Source organism: Dreissena polymorpha, chromosome 12, assembly GCF_020536995.1.
Source record: "Dreissena polymorpha isolate Duluth1 chromosome 12, UMN_Dpol_1.0, whole genome shotgun sequence".
Lineage (NCBI taxonomy): Eukaryota > Metazoa > Mollusca > Bivalvia > Myida > Dreissenidae > Dreissena > Dreissena polymorpha.
In genome coordinates, this window is record NC_068366.1 from 48,165,545 (window position 1) to 48,188,931 (window position 23,387).

Below are 23,387 nucleotides of genomic sequence, written 5' to 3' on the forward strand. Positions count from 1 at the left end.
CTGAAAAGTTTATTTTTTTGTTATTATTTGATTATGTTATATTACAATCATGTTTTTGCTAATTAATATCATAGACACACGCTAACCATCTGTGTTTACGACATCGGATTTTCGGCGGGGATACAACTCTGGCACGGTCTAAATTGGCTGAATTCGTTGTAGTATCTAGCATGTACCCGGGGTACATTTAAGTACACTTAAGAGTACCCTGGGTACATGTAAGTAGTACCCAAGCCGACAATGACCAATCGAGCTCATCTGCCTTCTTTATTACTTTAAAATCAGGTTGACAATACAAACAAACAACAACACTATGTATTTTAAACGTGTTACAAAACAATATTTATTAATAAATACTTGAATTCCACACATCAATCCATTACTAGTCTCTTAAACCGCTAAAATAAAGCAAAGACCTATCAATGTATATTGATAGGCCTTTGAATAAAGGTAGGGAAATAGACGCTTAGAGATTGGTTTTGGCCGTATAATACTCATTTCTAAAAATAACTCTGTATCAGAGGTAAAATGCGTAGACTGGTAAAAACTGTTCTCTTCAACCAAAACATATCTGGACTAAGGTAGATTAACCCGTCTGTGTTTATGTTGTTAACCACTTTCTGTTTGCTATTTATTTATTTATATCCACAAGAAATGAATCAATTAACGTCCCGATTTAAGTATAGTAAAGGCTTCAATAAGAAATATCAATAAATACTCAAATAGATATAAACGTAATAAGCTATATATCGATTTAAATTGGTGGCGTTCGATACTAACGTGCTGAATTAAACATAAACAACTCGGACCATTCTCAAGGTATGTGGATATAGCCAAATTTAACAGAGTAAATCGACATTTTAGACGATTGCATGACAAAATCAATAAAAATGCAGTAAATGTTTATCATATTGTATTGTGATATTAAAGAATATTGTTTGTGAATAGACAAAACAGTTACAGACTGTCATATAATTTATAAACTATCGACAATAAAAACTCTTGCTATTAAGTTTTACATCAATATCGCACAGTGATCGAAACGCATGTCATGTAAACATTTGTGATAAGTTTTCGATTACAATTTATTAGTTTTTGTTCGTATTCATTGATCACGTACAGTTTTCTTAATGAAATTATTTGATATATTGAAATCTTTATACCTTCTCGATGAGTATAATACAGTCAAAACTAACCGGACTTTACATAAGTATAGGCACTAATTGTGTTTCATTGATCACATCCAGGCGTCGGAACCGTAGCCGCAGGCGTTGCTGCCACCGCCCCAATATGTTGGAGAGTAGCTGTCCGGCAAGAGTAAGTTTTCTGCAATCAATTAAAAAACTTACCATTTCTTTTTGACAATAACATGGATGTGATTGGAAAAGACAGCTTGCTCCCATTAACTTCTATCTTGAAGATCTGGAGAACGCTCCTACATATTAAGAGTGGGGATCGAATCCTATTTTGGGACAACAACTGGAGTTAAAAATAGATTCTTTATAGTTCGTGTTGTAAATTGTTTTATTATTTGATCTCAGTATGTGAACAATTATATTATTGTCATACTTTCACACAATTCCAAAATAAGATGGGGCTTTGGGCGCACAACATCAATGAAGCACAACATCAACATCAATTCTTGTCAGTAATCGTTTGAAAGTCACCATCGGATTCAACGTTACGAAGTTCATATTTCTAAAAACACTATGAACTGATAAATTCTCCACGATAATTTGTTTTGTCAATGGATATTTTTATTTTAAGTTTAGGAAACTAGAGAACTTAACAGTAACTTTGTGCAAGATCAACATACCAGCACGATCTGAAATATGCACAAGGCTTCTCTATGCAACCATGTGTCAATCTTAAAGCACTGCATGAAAACTTTCATCAACTTGATTCCTATCCTTAGTTTCTTGAATCATTCATAAACAAGTAACCAGACGGGAGGACATCCACTTCTGAAGTTAACTACATCAAACTTAGAATTCAGACTGAAATACACATCGGCGACTATAAGCTGATGGATACATTCATTGGGTACTGTTAGATCAAACCGAAAAGGAATACCAGCCTCTGTTAGAGAAAAACACTTGCCTAACAGAGGTGACACGTTTTCACAACACACTGGTCAACTGTCAATTACAAAATACCTTGATTCAAAACCAGTCTTTTTGCTTTCCACCACATTGACATCAGAAAAAATGTATACAGGAAAGAAAAATCCAGTTACACAAGAATTTATTAGCAAGCCCAAGATGGTCATAGCTTATGACAAATTTATGGGTGGTGTTGACAGAGCTGATCAGATGGTTGCAAATTCCAGGTCAAACATTAGAACAATGAAATGGTGGAAAAGGTTTTCTTTCATGTTTTTAGTCTCACTGTTCTTAATTCTTACATAGCATACAAGCATAACTTTATCCACCCAATGTCACATTCGTCTTTCCGTAAAAAACTTGTAACACAACTTATTGAGTCTCATCCCCTTGAAGCTTTGGTCACCCCTGTATCAGGACGTCCTAGGACACAGTTTCTGGAAAGACTAACAGCCAGACATTTCCCTTCCAAGATCCCCAATGACAGAAAGTCAAAGTCTCTGCAATGTGTTGTGTGCAATCCTGCAGTTGCACAGATGCTTGCCAGTCAGGGCCTTCCCAAAAAACAAAGACCAGGTCACGAAACTGCATATAAATGTAGACAGTGTGATGTGTCACTGTGTATAGTCCCTTGTTTTGAGCTTTACCACACCATCCAGGATTACATACTGGCCTATAAAAGGTTACAAGCTGAAGAGTAGCTCACTGATGCATCAAAGCAGCTCCCTGTCTGTTAATAAACCTAGAAAAGTATATTTTATAAATAAATGTACCAAAAGTTTATGTATTGAATGGTCATGATATCTATTTGTATTGCAAATTATGCTATTAACTATAGATGAGTCTTATGCAAATTATATCATTAAAGTAGTACTGTGATCGTCATACTTTTAAATTGTAGTTTTGAGTAGATGTGTTGATGTGACACATGGATACATTTTTACTGCACAAACAAGTGCTATTAAACTTAAAAGCCAAATGCTAGTAATATTATAGATTATTACAAAGCTCCCAAAGTGTGTGTTGGAAGTAAAATGTTGCCATTACAATTGTATGTTTTATTTTTCATGATTAATTATTTGGTGTCCTTTCATAATGCAAAAGTTAATGAAATTTTGTTGATATAATAGCAGGTAAGTATAACCAGGCTGCCCCTTCAGACTACATTTTATAATGTATTCAGCCTTTTTGCTTGAAATTAGATTTTATTTAAATATAAGCATATAAATTCTGATAAAACTGGGCTTAATGCATGTGCGTAAAGTTTCATCCCAGATTAGCCTTTGCACAGGCTAATCAGGGACGACACTTTCCACTTGTATGGTATTTTTAGTTTCAAAGTTTCAAGGAAGTTCCTCCTTACCAAAAATCAAGTCAAGGCAGAAATTGTCGTCCCTGATTAGCCTGTGCAGACTGCACAGGCTAATCTGGGATGACACTTTAAGCACATGCATTAATCCCAGTTTTCTCACAACGCAACTCATATATATATTTATATGCAAATATTTATATAACATCTTAATATATATAATATTGTTAAATTTAACAGTGTTTTATGAAATGTAAGTTTGTCATAACATTTTTGTAAAAAACAGTCTTAAGCGTTTACTAAAATGTATTATAAAATCCACATTTTTAATGGATATGTCAAAATAGAACATGTTCCGTTGCTATGGGAATAACTAATTGTGTTTTTCATAATATTATTGATATGCTCAAATTTGAATAAAGACTTTAAAACTACATTTGAAGTACAGACCATGGTTTATTTCTGAAAAGAAAGTTAAGCTATAAAGTTACTGTTAGTATCTTGTTCTTTGTACATTTTTTGGTGTAAAATCTGTTCACTATGTCTTCTATATTATGAAATTTCTTTAATATGTATTATCAATATCCGACCTTAACAAAAGTACGAATGATATGTGGATGTATATATAGATGTCCTGTTAGAAATAAGATTGAAACTGACAATGTAAAGTGTTATAAAGATGATTTAAACAGAAAAAAACTGGTTTTTATCGTTGTTTCTATGGTAACCATGGCAACCGATCAATCAAATGTGTATACGGTATGATTAGTGCCAAACAAAATGTGTGACCAGTTCACATGGCAAATTGTGTATTATTTGGACAGTTAAAACTAATGTTACATGTTATGCAAGTGAAGTAGGTCAATTTAGCATAACCAGGCATTTTTTGGTGTAGAATCTGTTCACTATGTCTTCTATATTATGAAATTTCTTTAATATGTATTATCAATATCCGACCTTAACAAAAGTACGAATGATATGTGGATGTATAGATAGGTGTCCTGTTAGAATAAGATTGAAACTGACAATGTAAAGTGTTATAAAGATGATTTAAACAGAAAAAACTGGTTTTTATCGTTGTTTCTATGGTAACCATGGCAGCCGATCAATCAAATGTACGGCCAGTGCTCCAGCTAGGCCTAAATCGAAGGGCGCCGCGCCCTGCCCTCCCGAACCTCCGCCCTGCCCCCCGAACCTCCGCCCTGCCCCCCCCCGTCAATTTTTTTTTTTTTACATATGATAATTCATAAATCTCTTATTACATTGTAATTAGTTTAATCCTCATTGTAGACATTATATTTGGATGGTTTAATAATAATGGGAATAATACAATTATTTATAACATATAAATGAACATGCAATAGAAAGCATTCCAGAAACACCCGCGCGCTCGAACGTGCCCTTTTAACAAAATACTGCGCGTAGAATGTGCCCTTTTCACAAAATACTGCGCGTCGAAAGTGCCCTTTTGACAAAAAAGCCCCCCCCTGCCCTTTTCAAATCCTAGCTGGAGCACTGGTATACGGTATGATTATCGTCAAACAAAATGTGTGACCAGTTCACATGGCAAATTGTGTATCAATTGGACAGTTAAAACCAATGCAACATGTAATGCAAGTGAAGTAGGTACATTTAGCATAATAAGGCCTAAACAAGTCAGCAATGGGATATATAACCTTATAAAACAATTCAGCACAGGAAGAGTTAGAATGAGAATAAAACAAGCAAACAATGCATGAATTATTGTTAAAAAAAAACTCCGCGGCCTCAATAGTTTGCAGCTTTATAATTTCCTGATTATTACTCTCATTAACCCTAAACGCCTGTTGAAATATTTTCAGGAAAGTAAGAAAGACGGAATTATATTACCATTCTTATTTTAATAGAAAATGCCCATTAAGTAATGGAATGTATCGAAACGAGCCCTTACGTTCTTGTGTGTCGTGTTTTTGTTCATGTTCTTTTAATTCTTGTAAAATGTCCATTACATTGACTACACTGACTAAACAAGCTGTGCTTCTGGTGTGTTATTCATTTAGTATTTGTAGTACTTTTTATTAAGTTGCTTAACTGATTTCTCTGCGTAAAACACATTTTTTTCAACAAAATCTTTGAAAAATGGCTGTGCTTTTGCCATTTTGGAAATTGCTTTATATGTGATGCTGGTACCGCGATGCGTATGCAGACATGACACAACTTTATGGTTAAAAATATCATTATTGTTTTAGATTTGATTAGCAGTAAACGATGGAGAAAACCCAATACAATAGCGCTTCCTCAAGGTCTAAAGTCAGGCACAAGAAGGTCAGTGGAATGAAAGATGAAGTCAATGTCATGAGAGAAGTCGTCACTGTCATGGGAAAAAAGACAGAGGTCGTGGGAGAAGAGGTCAAAGATTTGGAAGAAGTCAGTGTCATATATAAATTTTGTGACATTCAAGACTCAATGGTGTCTGCTTGGAATGTAGCGTTTAAGCAGTACATACCCGAATGTGTGCAGGTAATGACGTTTTTTTATGTCCCCCACCACTATAGTGGGGGACATATTGTTTTTGCCCTGTCTGTTGGTTTGTGTGTTTGTTTGTTTGTTTGCGTCAAACTTTAACCATTTGCCATAACTTTTGCAATATTGAAGATAGCAAATTCATGTTTGGCATGCATGTGTATCCCATGGAGCTGCACATTTTGAGTGGCTAAATGTCAAGGTCATCCTTCAAGGTCAAAGGTCAAATATATGGGTCAAAATCGCTTATTTAATGTACACTTTTGCAATATTGAAGATAGCAACTTGACATTTGGCATGCATGTGTATCTCATGGAGCTGCACATTTTTAGTGGAGAAAGGTCAAGGTCATCCTTCAAGGTCTAAGGTCAAATATATTGGGACATATTGTTTCACAAACACATATTGTTTAAATATGACTTTTTATTAATGTTATGATAACTCCGTTCTTTGTAGTTTTAAATGTGATACAACATCACTAGTTTTACATTATGTATGATATAAACTCTAACGTAGGACGTGTTCTTTTGTTAGATCGCTTGTGTCTTTCTTAAGTTTCTATATATTGATATTGAAAAGTTATGAAGCATCGACTATTATTGGAGAAATAAGTTCAAATATTGTTCACATAAGCCTGTGAGGGATTCCTTTTTATGCCCCCCCCCCCCTTCGAAGACGAGGGGGCATATTGTTTTGCACATGTCGGTCGGTCCGTCCACCAGATGGTTTCCGGATGATAACTCAAGAACGCTTAGGCCTAGGATCATGAAACTTCATAGGTCCATTGGTCATGACTGGCAGATGACCCCTATTGATTTTCAGGTCACTTGATCAAAGGACAAGGTCACAGTGACTCGAAATAGTAAAATGGTTTCCGGATGATAACTCAAGAATGCTTAGGCCTAGGTTCATGAAACTCCATAGGTGCATTGATCATGACTGGCAGATAACCCCTATAGATTTTCAGGTCACTAGGTCAAAGGTCAAGGTCACAGTGACTCGAATTAGTAAAATGGTTTCCGGATGATAACTCAAGAATGCTTACGACTAGGATCATGAAACTTTATAGGTACATTGATTATGACTGGCAGATGACCCCTATTGATTTTCGGGTCACTAGTTCAAATTTCAAATCATTTGAAATAGAGTTGTGAAATAAAGTCAACAAGAACAAAATAAATAACAGGATATGAATATAAATTAAATATTTCCTGGTTAGTTTGAGCAAGTGAGAATGTGTAAATGTCTTACTTCAATAAAATATATAATGGTATTTCATTGAAATCAAACACATTATTTGGATTAAATGGGTTTGGCTATTTATTGTACTAATACATTTTTTAAGATATTGTATTCCCGTATTATCTCACTATTATTGCCCGTATTATCGGAAAATATACTCTCAGTATCCGTAATTTTTACAAATTTTCACTCAGGGAAGCGCTCATGATATATTTATTATCAAACTTTAATGATAACATATTACCCTGCAAGCAAATATCTTTTACACACTCAGTTATTTTTTCCATCGATGTGTTACTCGATAATGTTAACATTTAAATAGACGCATACACTTTAATGGAGTGGTAAGCTTTTATAAAACAACAGAGAACCCGAACGTTACTTGTTGGTGGTCGTACCTTTTAAGTGCTATGCCATCTGGCACCATGTTCACTTAGTCTTCTTAAAGGCATCGGTTTAAAAGTAAAAATATAACGATTATGCATTTTTTTTTATTTATCAAGTCCACCCAAGTTAAATATTTGAAGAAATGTTAGATGTTTATTAATAGAACAGAAACTTTGATTAGATAAGCTATCGGCTGGAATACAAGAAGGAAAATATTAATGTGTTGTAATGTGTTGCCAAGCCAAATAAAAGCAGCACTGACGTAGTAGCTATGGTGTTATCTAAGGGATCATGAAAACACCGGTTCGATCTCTACAATCGGAGAGCTTCAAAAGTCATCTTTCTATGATAAAGGACTTTTAAGCAAGGAAACCAAACGTAAAAATAAAAAAAACAGCAAATCCTAATGTTCGCTAAACTATTTGACGCTGTTACAATCTGAAGACATCAACATATCGCTAAACTATTTGACGCTGTTACAATCTGAAGACATCAACATATCGCTAAACTATTTGACGCTGTTACAATCTGGAGACATCAACATATCGCTAAACTATTTGACGCTGTTACAATCTGGAGACATCAACATCTCGCTAAACTATTTGACGCTGTAACAATCTGAAGACATCATCATATCGCCAAACTATTTGACGCTGTTACAATCTGAAGACATCCAACAGAAAAGTCACATAAAGTATACCTTTCAGTTAAATTGCAGGTGTCTGGTTTTCAAACAATGAAATATCTTGCTAGATAATGACCTTTAATTATTATATTTTCCGAGTAAACAAAAACTTATTGATTTTATTGGCTATTTTACGGTCATCCTACCATTATTACTTTCCGATTTCATCAGATCCAGTCAACGCTTAGTGTTACTTCGTGAAATTAGACTGTAATGATAATTTCATGAAACGGAGTCAAGAGTGTCTCAACAGGTCAAAGGCATTAAACAATCCAACTACAATAAAAAGGTTTCAACTAACCGAAACAACCGCTTCTAGTAGTACGGTATTTGAAGCGCTGCAGTTGTCTCCATTTAATTTTGCCAATAATAATATGTACACAAACAAAAAAATATATAAACTGTATGAATATGTGAACTCAATTTATATTGCAGGTATACCATGGAGATATTTTCAAAGACGGACCCGCTGCCGATGCCATTGTGAGTCATTAAATTGTGTCCTAGATGACAGATAATTGAAAAATAAATCTCATTCGAATGAAAAGCTCCTCAGGCCAGTTAATTTTATATAAATATAAGTACTTCAGATGCAATCAGTTTTCTATAAAGTTAGCATCAACGCATACGCATACCTATTCGCTGTATATGATGCCTGACGTTAGATAAAACACACGTATACGGCTGTGGGTCTTTCATTAAACAGGTTTCTCCCGCCAACAGCTTTGGATTTATGGATGGTGGTATAGACATGGCGTATTCTCTACACTTCGGATGGCAGATGTGAGTTTGAAAGAATGGTACAGCATGCACACTGTTTTTGAATTGTAACAATAATTTGTATTGTTAACGATGCTATATATGGCCATGGTGATGATAAAGATGATCAAGATTGCAGTAAATGTGATTATGATAATGCAATCATGATGATGATAAGGATGATGAAGACGAAGAATATGATGATGATGATGTTGTTGCTTTTATCATAATGCTGATAACCAATATAATTGCACGTTTATTTTAGGCAAAAACGCTTACAGGAGAAAATAAGATCCGAATTTGATGGCGAAGTTTTGGTGGTATGTAACCTTTCAAGTCAAAGTGTTTGTCATTTATATACTGTATATAAATACATATAATAAATATATAAGATAGATTAATATTACGATAAATATTTTACGATCATTATTAACTTTATGTTACCTCTATTTTATAACTGCTTTGCATGCATTTATTATGGTTAAGGTGCTACAGCATGTGATGAATTTTTATTGAAAGAAGCCGAAATTATCATACCTTCATATTTCTTTCTAAAGTTTAATTTACCAATCATAGTTTGAAGCAATTATATTTAGAAGTTTGTTGTATTGTTCCTGAAAATAACAATGGCCAAATACAATCACCAACTTCATGCATTAACCATATTGGTAACCATTCAATACTAAACTATTTTTGTTTTGTCATAGGGCCAGGCGGCCATTATCACAAGCGTTGAAAACAACAGCGACGTTGTTTGGTCACAGTTCAACGAAGGTCAGCCAATCAGATACCTGATATCTGCGCCTACCATGCGGGTACCTTTGGACGTATCGGACACACCTAACGCATACTTGGCTTTTCGAGCAGTCATTTTAGCAGGTGCACTGGTTTTATATGGTTTTACTGGGCGTTAGAAAGTATTGTTACAAAATACGTATTTATATCGTCTACATGTTAGATAAAACCAGCCACGACCCGAAATGTTTTGCATCCACTTAAGGACCGTTCCGCCAACTGTTGTATAGTGTGTCTTAAATCGTGTGCGCTATGTGTTGTAAGTTCACTTGTCCTAAATTAATAAGTTTAAGTTCGGTTGATACATTTGGAGGTTAAATGTTTTCATATTTCAGTACAAAAATTCAACCGTACAGCGCCCAAACCCATTCGGTCAGTGTTGTGCCCGGGACTGGGGACCGCAATCGGGTTGATGCCACATGACCGCTGTGCTCATCAGGTATGCAACGCTTTTTGAGACTAAAGCATCTCAAACTAAAGAGCAAGTCTTTAAAATCAAATTATTAAATGGGATCGAACAAAATCACTACACTTTTTTAGAGTTTATACCGGTAATTTCATTTAAATTAATAAAACAAGTTTGTTTTTGTGGTTTGGGGTTGTGAACCATTTATGGGATAAATTATTTGTTGCCTTATTGAGAAATCGATATAATAACTATGGAATTGGAAAAGGCCTTACTTGGAAATTGTCGTATAACATGAATAAATCATTCAACTGGCGTTTACTTGTATGGTTAATGATATTTACAATGTAATAAAGAGGTCATAATAGTATATTTACCCCGCAGCCAGCGTGTCTTGTTTTGACATCTAGCGCACGATTTGAACAGATTCTTTATGAAGTCTTTATCATTTTAAACTTAGGCGTGTCCGAATTTGATCCTAAATGCGTTATTTTTGCAAATATTGTATGTCATCGATATATGATATTACATAAAACATATTTAACATCTGTTCTTCGTGGTTCTCAGATAAAAAATAAACGCTATTTTGCTAAATAAGTCTTTATTGTCCCCTACCTGTGAAACCGGAGGGGACTTATGGTTTGCGCTCTGTGTGTCAGTCTGTCAGTCCGTCACACTTTTCTGGATCCTGCGATAATTTTAACTTGAAACATGGACAGATGGCAATATGGGGATTATGCACGTCAATTCATTTTGTTCCTTCGGCAAAAATTGTGGTTGCCCCGGTAGGGGAAAATATCGCTTGGCAATCTCTTGTTTAAAATGTGATTCCGGAAACCTATCAATTAATTTGCATCTTAGGCATAATTTAAACATTTTTTGTATATACAAGGAGAGCGATGAAACGATTTTAATCGGGTGACCTTATTTTCTAAGCTTTTGCGAAGGTGTTGTCGGGGTTAACATTATGTGCTTTATCAATGTGGTGTCTATATAATTGCAACAAGATACTTATAAAAATTGATCCGATGATCAATATTTTAACAACACTTGGCTATTATTCGCACTTGGCTTTTAGACGACTGTCAGTCAACTTTAATATTCCGACATGTTTTTTTTCTAGACTGAATAATGAGTGTGGCCTTTAGCGTGGTAACTCAGTCACCTGATCACAGTGCTCAATGATGGCTCTTAGTATACCGTGTTGTCCGGCATTAGCCAATAAGTCCGTCCCTGCGTTCATTATCTTTTTTTTCTTTTACCGACTTATTTTTTGACCGCCCAGGGCAGGTTTAAAAAACTTAACAGGAATTAAAGTGACCTTGGGCGACCGTCATTTCCAAGTTGTTCATATCGTTCACGCCCGTTTCATATGTAGATCACAAAAGCTGAAATACATGTAGATTTTAATAATAATTCTTCAAGAAACCACACTTTTCATGATTTTAATACTTGGTTTGTCAGATTGTAAAGTGGTCCTCTACTTAATTTAAAATCATACATCTGGCGTGTAAAATGTCCACGACCTATGCGTCATATAATCTATAAAAGATTAAACATACCGTTCTCAAAAACGGCAAAGCTGAGAGATTGGCTATTTTGTAGTTTGGCATATGGTATTGCATAGTAGACCTCTACCGAGTTTGTTCCAGTCATTCACCTTGGGTTAAAACTTGCCATTTACCAGCGGAAGCATATTTCCTGTGTATGTATGTAGAAAAACATGAGAGACGAAGTACCTTTGTTAGTCTTTTTTCTAGTATTTGATCCGGTGACCAAGTTTACACCCGTTAAAAATAATCATTCTGATCGCGTTTTGCCTACCATCACCTAACAACAGAGGTTTCGGTAGTAGCTGCAAGCTATGACCAAGCACGATACACGACACCTGACGACGGACAAACACTGACTAAAAAGTGCTATCTTTCTTAAATGTAAGTTTCGGAATTAACTCATTGAAATCAATAGACTGTAATAATATTGTGAATTTTATGGTTATATTAATGAAATATTTTATCTTAAACATGAAGTACAAAAAACAAGTACCAAATTTTAATTGTTTTGTCCATAGTCTTAAACTAAAAATTCAAATTGAGAAAGAAATAGCCCTCAGTAATGACACATTACACATCTTTGAACAAAAATGGAATCGGATTAAATTCTCATAATGTTTTGTCCACTTATATACATTTCACTCTAATGTTAGTCTATCTCTCTAAAATAGTTTGTTTATTTTTTATACGCCCGTATAAAATACGGGACGTATTATGTGAAACCCCTTGGCGGCGGGCGGCGGGCGGCGGGCGGAAGGCATCACTTTGTCCGGACTCTAATTCAAATTGTATTCATCCGATCTTCACCAAACTTGGTCAGCAGTTGCATCTAGTTGATATCTAGGCCAAGTTCGAATATGGGTCATGCCGGGTCAAAAACTAGGTCATAGGGTCAATAAGTGCATTTTCAAAGGGGCCACTTTGTCCGGACTCTATTTCAAATTGTATTCATCCGATCTTCACCAAACTTGGTCAGCAGTTGCATCTAGTTGATATATAGGCCAAGTTCGAATATGGGTCATTCCGGGTCAAAAACTAGGTCAAAGGGTCAATTAGTGCATTTTCAACGGCGCCACTTTGTCCGGACTCTAATTCAAATAGTTTTCATCCTATCTTCACCAAACTTGGTCAGCAGTTGCATCTAGTTGATATCTAGGCCAAGTTCGAATATGGGTCATGCCGGGTCAAAAACTAGGTCATAGGGTCAATAAGTGCATTTTCAAAGGGGCCACTTTGTCCGGACTCTATTTCAAATTGTATTCATCCGATCTTCACCAAACTTGGTCAGCAGTTGCATCTAGTTGATATATAGGCCAAGTTCGAATATGGGTCATGCCGGGTCAAAAACTAGGTCAAAGGGTCAATTAGTGCATTTTCAACGGCGCCACTTTGTCCGGACTCTAATTCAAATAGTTTTCATCCGATCTTCACCAAACTTGCTCAGAAGTTGAGTCTTGACAATATCTAGGCCAAGTTGGAATATGGGTCATGCCGGGTCAAAAACTAGGTCATGGGGTCACTTAGTGCATTTCAAGGATTTCATGGTGTCCGCTCTCTAAATGAAGTAGTTTTCACCCGATCTTCACCAAATTTGGTCAAAAGTTGTGTCTATATGATATGTAGGTCAGGTTTAAATATGGGTCATGCCGGGTCAAAAACTAGGTCACGAGGTTACTTAGTGCATTTCAAGCATTTAGCATGGTGTCCGCTCTCTAATTGAAGTAGTTTTCATCTGATCTTCACCTAATTTGGTTACAAGTTGTGTCTAGATGATATGTAGGTCAAGTTCGAATATGGGTCATGCCCGGTCAAAAACGAGGTCACATGGTGCATTTAAAGCATTTAGCATGGTGTCCGCTCTCTAATTGAAGTAGTTTTCATCTGATCTTCACCAAATTTAGTCAGATGTTACATCTAAATGATATCTAGGTCAAGTTCAAATATGGGTCATGCCAAGTCAATAACTAGGTCTTGAGGTCACTTAGTGCATTTCAAGCATTGAGCATGGTGTCCAAAACCTTCGAACGGGCGTATCTTGTGACAGTTTGGCACTCTTGTTTTTATTCTTATTTTTTCAGTCAGACAAGATCATTGTGAATATACAACAAAACACACAAGTCCAGTATCTTTTCTTTCAACTTTATACAATTCATCATATTTCATAACTATTCCTCTGTTGTTCTTTTCTTTTCTCTCAAAAAAAAATAAATATATATTAGCATATCTTGTATAACATGTCTGAACTATATTGCTTTGTACAATCACTATGTTGTATGATCATATACATGTTTACATTGTATGTATGATATTGAATAAAAAAAAAAAAAAAAAAAAAGTGCTATAGTAGTATTCAAATATATGTTTTCATACTCTTTGCATAAAATAATGTAGATTAACAAAAGTTTATGTGGGCCTTTTTCACCGCAGATGCTACGTGCCTTTGAGACGTTCTACGTCGGAAAGCAGACCGATATTCTGAGACCACGTGCTCTTGTGATTGCAAACAGACATCATTGGAACTTGACTCAGGTATGCTAACGAACTCTCGATACATAGGTTTTGATAAATGTAGATTTTAAAAATGGTCATTACATTTACACAGAATTCGTCATTAAGTGTGTGTACATTAAATGTGTGTACATTAAGTGTGTGTACATTAAGTGTGTGTACATTAAGTGTGTGTACATTAAGTGTGTGTACATTAAATGTGTGTACATTAAGTGTGTGTACATTAAGTGTGTGTACATTAAGTGTGTGTACATTAAGTGTGTGTACATTAAGTGTGTGTACATTAAGTGTGTGTACATTAAGTGTGTGTACATTAAATGTGTGTACATTAAGTGTGTGTACATTAAGTGTGTGTACATTAAGTGTGTGTACATTAAATGTGTGTACATTAAGTGTGTGTACATTAAGTGTGTGTACATTAAGTGTGTGTACATTAAGTGTGTGTACATTAAGTGTGTGTACATTAAGTGTGTGTACATTAAGTGTGTGTACATTAAGTGTGTGTACATTAAGTGTGTGTACATTAAATGTGTGTACATTAAGTGTGTGTACATTAAGTGTGTGTACATTAAGTGTGTGTACATTAAGTGTGTGTACATTAAGTGTGTGTACATTAAATGTGTGTACATTAAGTGTGTGTACATTAAGTGTGTGTACATTAAATGTGTGTACGCATTGTTTATAACTCATAATTAATCCATATTTAAAGTGACTGTCATAATAGAAATATATTTGGTTTTCTGCATGCCATAACATGTTGTTTCCATTTATTTCAGTTTGTTTCTGTTGAAATCAAAGGAGAGCGTGCTAAAGACAAATCATTCGTGAAGAAATTAAGCACAAACAAATTATTGATTGGAGTACTATTTTTTACATTCATAGCTTTAATGCTACATTACTTGTGTTACGAGTAATTGACTGTTGTTTGCTCACACATTTGTTAGATGCACGACGATGCGAGTATGTTTAGTGATTATTATCATTAATGTTTAGTTCTGCGTGTTATGTTCTGTGTCGTGAAATACTAGATGATAAAACGAGTCTGTCCTTTTTTTCCTGAGTTAAATTATTGTTAAGTTAACATATCTAAAGGTCCTCTGATTTTTTTTTAATTTTATATTTTGTATATGTATTATACGTCAGAATATCATTTATTTGTCTTGTTTGGAAGATAAACGTATATGGATGAAGATAAAAAAATACTAACCAGCAAAACGCGGGCGCAGAGTTCTCGCCGCGTTGATATGCAGTGATCAACGTAGTTGACATGCAGTTTAACCTTCTTCTATATTTCAGAAAACACTCTGCATGATGAAAGTGTGTACTCAGCATAAAGATCGGCGCATTTGTTATTGGCTCATCAGGCCATGTCATTTGATATACTGTTAAAGCAATATTATTGGTTGGAAACTAATTTCTTTGATTTTCGCGGGGAACTACAAAATCACATGTCCAAATTACGTTCAAGTTCGAAGTTTTATATCAGACAAAAGATTAACGAATTTAATTTTAGACCAGAACAAAAAAAACACGTACACGAATAACAACTTTATACAAGACACACATTAAGATCGTATTATGTTGTATAAGATAATCTAAAGCAACGAAGCAAACTTCTTTAAATTTGTTAGAATATGCATTCTGCTATTATGCGATGTTACTTATGCTCGATTGGTCATTGTCGGCTCGGGTACTACTAACATGTACCCCGGGTACTCTTGAGCATACTTACATGTACTCCATGTACGGTAAATACTAGTATGCTTAAACGTACCCGGTCGATATTAGACTGTACCCGAGTTGGATTCCCGCCCAGAATCCGATGTCGTAAAACGCGCTACCGATTACCGTAAAACGACATTGTTTATCTTAAACAAACTTCTTTTTTTAACTGCATCAACATGCTTTTTGAATATGAGGTCCGATAATTTAACAGAAAATTTACATAAATATTAACATAATAAAATTTAAAAAAATAGACTACAACGACCGATTTAGCGTTAAAATTCCCCGGTACGTTAAAGTATATTTACCATACCCGGGGTACATATAAGTATACTTAAGAGTACCCGGGGTACATGTAAGTAGTACCCGAGCCGACAATGACCAATCGAGCGATACTTATGTACATGATGCAGTAGAGAAATATTTACTTTTGTAAGTATACAAAACGATGTCTAACTAATTATTAAATTACTGATGTATAATTTTCTATTTATTATCTTTTTTTGACAAACGACGGAACGAATCGTTTATAATTTCACATGCATTTAAATCATATTGCTTTGGCTGAATGGCACCCTAACATTAATGTGATTCAAGTCAAGGCAAGCATATAGTATTTTGTGTTTAAAAGCATTCCGCTGTACTGTCAACTACTGCAATTCTGTCACGTAACATGATATACACTGTGTGCACTATACAAACAAAAAAGCAATAAGCACATGTGACGTCTGCGCACTTCATGATAGTTTCTGTCGAATATTTGATATCGATTTATCTAAAGCTAAGCGATAACATCAGGAACTCGCGATACTTTCTTTTCTTTGTAGCTTTTTTGTTAAAAATACGAACAATAGTTTATTCTGTGGTTGCTCGCCTTTCATAATAGTAAATCTTTAATAAGGGATAACTATCACGTAGTTCTTATAATTCAGTTTTATTCGCATGTAAACAGTTAACATTAATTAATATTGAAATTAGTTAAAAGCCGTCCGTCATATATTCTTCCGCTGCGTATTGCGCAAAGGATCCTTACTTTTACAAGGACAACGTTTCAATAGAGTCTGCTTCGCAAAAATAAACATATTGTGAGTGTCAAATAATATCTAAAATATTGGATTTATATATCGGATACATTTATTTTATTTACTTTTTACGACAAACCATTTATTTTCCTATTTAATAAGGATTAACAGTGACATTCATAAATTTGTAAAATCTGTATTCTTTAGTTAATTCAATTAAACGAATATGATCGCATGATGCAAACATTTAATCGTAAATTCAATAGTTATTTAAGTGAATATGATAAAATTTAGCAAACAAGATCGAATATTCATCCTGAAATATAAAAACAAACGTGTAGAGTCTGCCAAAAATAAAGGTCTATCAGGCTGGTCAGTGTAGTCAGTGTGTTGAAAACAAACCACTTTTGTTTATGCCTCATGGTGTTTGTGAAGTAAAGTAACTTCGAGTACATGAATCACATTTAACGCTTTAGATTAATGCATATACTTGTGGGCGTTGCATGGATGAGAAATGCTTTAAAGAGGAAATACATATGCAAGATTCGTTCATACAACGACAATTTTGTCAAGTGCGATCGGACATTATATCATTGTTTATCGAGCAGCCTCATTGCTGATACAATTGAATAAAGTACTGGATGTTAAACAAATGCATCATACAATGTATGTGGGCTCTGTGTCATTTCAAGTGAGCATATTTGAATTATTTTTATGAGAATTATTATTAATATTTTAATTTTAAAAAGTGATAATACTATTTTTATTGTTGATAGAATAATGATGATGATGATGATGCTGATGATGGTGGTGGTGTTGGTGATAATTATGATGATGATGATGATGATGATGATGATGGTGATGATGATGATGATGATGATGATTACGATGATGCCGATGATGACGATGATTATAATTATAAGTATTATTATCATGAACACTATCATTATAATGATTACCATCATCATTATTATTATTTAAGATTTATTTAACGAACTTGCACCAAGATGATACAATTGCTCGACCTCTTTACCATTATCCAATGTGTTATTTCAGGCAAGAAATCAACACTGTTATAGCGAAGCGTTGGTTTGGCATTAAGAAGGTTAATTATTAGGACCTTCTGACATTGATCTTGTTCGCAAACGTGCAATGTGTACACTAAATGAAGTTAAAATGGGTTTGTTTATAACGTATTTATCATGTGTTGTTATCGTCAACTCTAAAATAAATAGGATATCAGCAACACCAAAATATGAAAATAGGTCAGCAAATGGAAATCTCCGGAAGTTTGTTGATATCTACGATGATATTGAGTTACAGTGGCTAGATTCAGTAAAATGGAAAGCGGTTGAAGGGCAAATGGCGATCTCGGGGACAGATATTCCTGACTACTGCCACACGTGCAATTGTACGCAGCTTAATAATGACATGTATGTGGATTGCGCTCACAGAGATTTATCAACTGCTTTCGAGTCCATACGCTCAAATACTTTGGTGCTTGATTATAGTGATAACGGTATCGAAATTGTGTCATTTGAAAATTTCGTTGGCTTGACACATTTAAACGTGTTGAGCTTATCGTTTAATCTTATAATTCATCTTGATGATACCGCATTTAATGATCTTACAAATCTTACGGAATTATACTTGGACCACAACAGCTTGATTGTGTTGCATTATTGTATTCCAACAGGAACGCTAGATCACCTGACTAACCTGCGAGTACTTACACTACACGGAAATGTCAACCTTATTGATTCGGGCTCAAAACTCAATGGCGAAACATTTCGATCATTGAGAAATCTACTTTTTCTTTCCATCGATGGATTTAAAAACATTACTTTCGACAAGAATTTTCTGTATACAAATCTGTCAACACTGCTGATAAAAGGAGAACCGTCAAGATGTGACATTGACGTTTTAGAAGATGATGCATTTGATGGTTTGTCCAAACTGCAAAATCTCGTGATGAAACAGTGCAAGATCAAATTGCTTTCACCGGTAGCTCTTGCAAATCTTAAGTCCTTGGTATACTTTGACATTTCAGGCAATCATCTTTTGGGCATGAAACAAGTTTTAGGTCCCGTTGCTAAGGCTTTGATAAACAGTAAAATTAAAATTCTCAAATTAAACGGGGTATCGCATCAAACTGGTATCAAGTTAAAGAGCGAAGACTTTTTGTACATAAGTCATTTAAATCTTATGGAATTACATATGGATTTAAATAGTATCGTAACGCCAGACGGCTACGGTTTCGTATTTTCAAATCACTCTACACTGAAAGTACTAAGTCTTCGACGAAACATGTTATATTATAGCGAATGGTTCGTTGAAAATGTGTTGTTTTTAAACCCCAACATAGAAGTGCTAGATTGTGGAGATCAGTTTACGGTTTTAAGTCTTCTTAATATCACAATAGAAAATTCGGAACATGACTCAGAAGTATACTTAAATCACCGCAAGCTCAGTATTCGTAAATTCATATTTACTGGAACTAGAAAAATGTTAATCCTTCCGGATTTTGGAAGAACAAACTTTGTTGAATATATTGACATTTCTTGTAATTATATCTCAAAATTTACTGACAACCAACTGACGAATTTATTTCATTTAATGTTTCTTAACATGTCTAACAGCTTCATAGAAACACTTTCTTACTCTTTGTTTAAGAACACTCCATCTTTAAAATATCTTGATATGCAAAACAATCTTCTTGGATTCGGGCTAAACTCGTCAAAAGCTGCAGATATGTTTGCACCTTTAAAAAATTTGGAGACCATTATTCTTTCAAAGAATAGGATTTACAGCTTAAACAAACATATTTTCTCTAAATGCGTCGCAATTAAAACGATTGATCTCTCAGAAAATTACCTTGATACTTTTGATTTGATTCTTCATACTCTAAACAATGTGTCAGTCCTGAATCTTCGAAATAATCGAATCCAAACATTGTCTCAGACCGTACGCTCATATCTATCAATAATTGCATCCAAGCATTTAGTTGTAGTAAATTTAGAAAACAATAAACTTATTTGTAGCTGTGATAATATAGAGTTCTTGAACTGGCTTTTAAATACAACTGTTTCTGTAACAGGCAAAGATGATTATAATTGTTACTTCAGCAATTCTAGCCAATCTTTGATTAATACAAACACAGTGCAAGCTTTAGAAACGGAGTGTTTCAAGTACTTAGCCTTAATTATAGTACTAACGGCTATAATAACCCTATATTTGGTATTAAATATAGCGGTAATTATCTTTAGATATCGCTGGCATATCTTGTATCGGTACATAGCTTCGTTAAGAATCGAGATCGGAAAACGAACTTAAGGCAACAACTGTTTCAGTATGATGCACATGTAGCCTATTCTGATAATGATAGCAGTCACACTATTATGGCTTTGCATGATAGGCTTGAAGTTGAACGCAAAATGCGGCTAAATATTCGAGACCGCGACTTTCCGCTGGGGGAGGTCAATGCATTGAACATCTTGGAAGCAATCAGCGCAAGCAGAAAAACAATTTTACTACTCAGCAGGCATTTCATCAAAGACAAATGGTGTAAATTCGAAATGAACATTGCAATTATGGAAGGAATACAGACAAAACGCCCCGTATGCGTAATTGTGTACCTGGAAGATATTCCTTTGAGGTTTCTTCCAAAGGAAATAAGCAGACTTCTTCAAGATGCAACAGTGTTAGATTTTCCAAATGACGAGCATTTTCCACAAAACGTATTTTGGCAAAGCTTGGAAAACGCCATAAGCGAGTGAAAAGGTACGATAGAGCAAAAATTATGCTCATTATGAAGTACAATCAAATTGATAAATTGGCAAGTGAATTAAACTTAATTAATGTTTCTATACTTTAGTGTTGTATCAACAGAATCAAAGAAAAACATGTTTATTAATTGTACACAAGAACAGCGTTCTTGAGGAAAAGCTTCGCTTCAAGTACGATGCAAATATTAACATTTGGATTTTGCTTTTCACACCCTTCGTCCATGAATCTGTAGGTCCGTCTGTCAGTGAGACGGATAATATTCGTCCCGATTATATTTAATCAAGCTATTTATGTCATCAAGGTACATACATTGATTGGTTTACCAAAATCACGATGAAAGTCCTATTAAAAACATAACACGCGTAGTTTGTAGTGTTGTTTGATTGTACTTGCTAGGCGGCGTACAGTGCTAAACAGGTTTACTATAAAGCTTCCTATGGTTATTTCCTCTGCCCAGTTGCATGACCATTTGATATATGCTTTATTAAATGTCAACCTTTTTATAATTTTAACACAACAACATTTAATGTCTTAACATGAAGAGATTGGTATCAGATGAACTACAGTACACAATGTGTGTTCTTTTTGCTGAAATATGTTCTTGGTCAATTATGTCCGAGTCATGTCAGTGAAGTTAAAGTGTTATATTGAAGCATAAACATATTTTGTTTAAGAAGCTGTTGTATATTGCTTTGCAGACGTCCGTCGGTTGGTTTGTCTGATGGTCGGTCTTTAGACTATTTCGTTTCCATTAGGTCATTGGGCTCAGAGCGCACTAAGACGTACTTTAATAGCGCGTAGCATGAAATCTTCGCGTTAAAGGGGCCTTTTCACAGATTTTGGCATGTATTGAAGTTTGTCATTAAATGCTTTATGTTGATATATTTTAAAATTGGATCTAAAAATCTCCAGTAAAAAAATCAAGAATAAAATTTAAAAGATAAAAAGTGAAACCCTCAACAGGGCTCGAACCACTGACCCCTGGAGTCCGGGTGTAAAAAGTCTCCCATTTAGTCCACTCGAATCGACCGTGCTCATACACTGACTGATGTATTTTAAACTTTATATAAGCAATCCTCGTAGTTTCACAAAATAGAACGACAACAACAGAACTCTCCAAGTTATTCAATCGTTTCGCGTTGCAACGTTTTGTAATTTTCAGGTTTTTAAATCGTCAAAAGATGCATATAATGGCTATTTTAGAGCATGGTAAATGTTCAGTATAACTGTTTCCTCTCAAATATCATAACTAAAACGAAAATGTGCGAATCTGAAACATTTTTTTTTAAATTGTGTCAATTTACCAAACCGTGAAAAGGCCCCTTTAAAATAATTCATGCTATTTACATGTGAATATGTAATACTTTTCGTCATGTGGGAACCATGATTACTGCATATTTTAAAACACATCAGGCTATTGAAATTAAGTGTGCCGATATGGTTTTAAGCCACATAGTGGTATTCGGAAGTATTAATTTAATAGTGTTTTTAAACGTGAACGCATGGGTGTCTCTCAAGTAAATTTTAAGGTAGTTACATAAACAAACAATATTTTTCATGTGTACCTAGTACTATCGGAATTAAAAGTAATTAATTGTATTTCCAGGGCTTGAAGTGATGTTGAATTCAATATATACATTTGTAAACCAGATTCATACTTTACCAAGACATTCGTTTCATAAAAAGATGTATTGTCTAAGCCAGTTATAGACACTCCAAATTATGGATGTTGTTTATGTTGTATGTATGCATTATTTTATATGTATCTTTTATTGTATAATGTTTAATGTACAACTTTGGTTTTTATGAATTGCTTGCATTTGTAGTGTTCAATGTGTAGTCTCAGTTTGTGTAGTTTGTCTAATTTGATGATGTTCATATTTCGGTGTAAATAAATATAGATTCAAATGTATGTTGTTTTCCTCGATAAACTACCCTACCCAGGTCCTGCAACATTGACTCGCCGTACACCAAATAAATGTAATCCTAATGTCATCCTTAGCAGACTATAATCAGCACAGTCGTTAGTGTTGGGTGAAAATCGGCTTTTTTTTATTTCGCACACCAAAAATATAATAATGGTGTTTCATAAAAATATATTTCTTAAAACTCGAAGAATCAAATTGTCATTCAATTGATAAGGAACACCACGTCGAGAACCGTATTTTCTTTTCGGTGTTTAGATGCGCTACGGTACTCCAAAGTCTCTTTTGGACAGTAGTTCACACAAATGTATGCTCTATTGTACAATATGAATGCCACAAAAACGTGGTTGATATTATTAAAATGGAACGAAGATCCAATATGGCGAATTATAAATTATTTGCATAGGTCAGACGCATGGTTTATTCTCTGCGTATAGTATTTAGCTGAGCTATTTTACGGCGTACTTTCTCTTCATGGCATACAGCCTTTTGCTTTGGGGTATTCAGCCACCCTAAAGTGAGTTTAGTATTCTACGTTCAAAACAGTTAGCCGCTTAATGGCTCGTGGTCTGTCAACAGACTGATAAAAAAAACTAATTTCACAATTCCTTCTTGAGATGTATTGCAATACAATATCAAAGCTCCTTTTTTCTTCTGGCTGAATTAGATAAGAAAACGTAA

The 23,387-nt window shown here is 34.6% G+C and overlaps 2 protein-coding genes across 2 annotated transcripts; both read left to right on the plus strand.

Moving 5' to 3' along the window:
• The first annotated feature begins 562 nt into the window (after positions 1–562).
• LOC127853391 (uncharacterized) lies at positions 563–15,301 on the plus strand. The gene is made up of 10 exons (XM_052387905.1): positions 563–819; positions 1,248–1,317; positions 5,640–5,910; positions 8,663–8,710; positions 8,934–9,010; positions 9,252–9,306; positions 9,694–9,865; positions 10,117–10,220; positions 14,168–14,269; positions 15,025–15,301. The coding sequence occupies exons 3-10, from the start codon at positions 5,659–5,661 to the stop codon at positions 15,160–15,162; spliced, it is 948 nt and encodes a 315-aa protein (XP_052243865.1). The 5' UTR covers positions 563–819; positions 1,248–1,317; positions 5,640–5,658; the 3' UTR covers positions 15,163–15,301.
• Positions 15,302–16,607: 1,306 nt separating this feature from the next.
• Positions 16,608–20,463, plus strand: LOC127853390 (toll-like receptor 4). Its single transcript, XM_052387904.1, has 2 exons — positions 16,608–17,686; positions 18,052–20,463. The coding sequence occupies exon 2, from the start codon at positions 18,148–18,150 to the stop codon at positions 20,326–20,328; it is 2,181 nt and encodes a 726-aa protein (XP_052243864.1). The 5' UTR covers positions 16,608–17,686; positions 18,052–18,147; the 3' UTR covers positions 20,329–20,463.
• Positions 20,464–23,387: the final 2,924 nt, after the last annotated feature.

What these genes read in the sequence shown, in the direction of transcription:
- LOC127853391 (XM_052387905.1), top strand. Translation starts at nt 5,659, where the DNA reads ATGGAGAAAACCCAATACAATAGCGCTTCCTCAAGGTCTAAAGTCAGG. An exon ending in TTGATGGCGAAGTTTTGGTG is followed by an intron (nt 9,307 to 9,693) that starts GTATGTAACCTT and finishes GTTTTGTCATAG; the next exon opens with GGCCAGGCGGCCATTATCAC. An exon ending in ATGACCGCTGTGCTCATCAG is followed by an intron (nt 10,221 to 14,167) that starts GTATGCAACGCT and finishes TTTTCACCGCAG; the next exon opens with ATGCTACGTGCCTTTGAGAC.
- LOC127853390 (XM_052387904.1), top strand. Translation starts at nt 18,148, where the DNA reads ATGTGTACACTAAATGAAGTTAAAATGGGTTTGTTTATAACGTATTTA.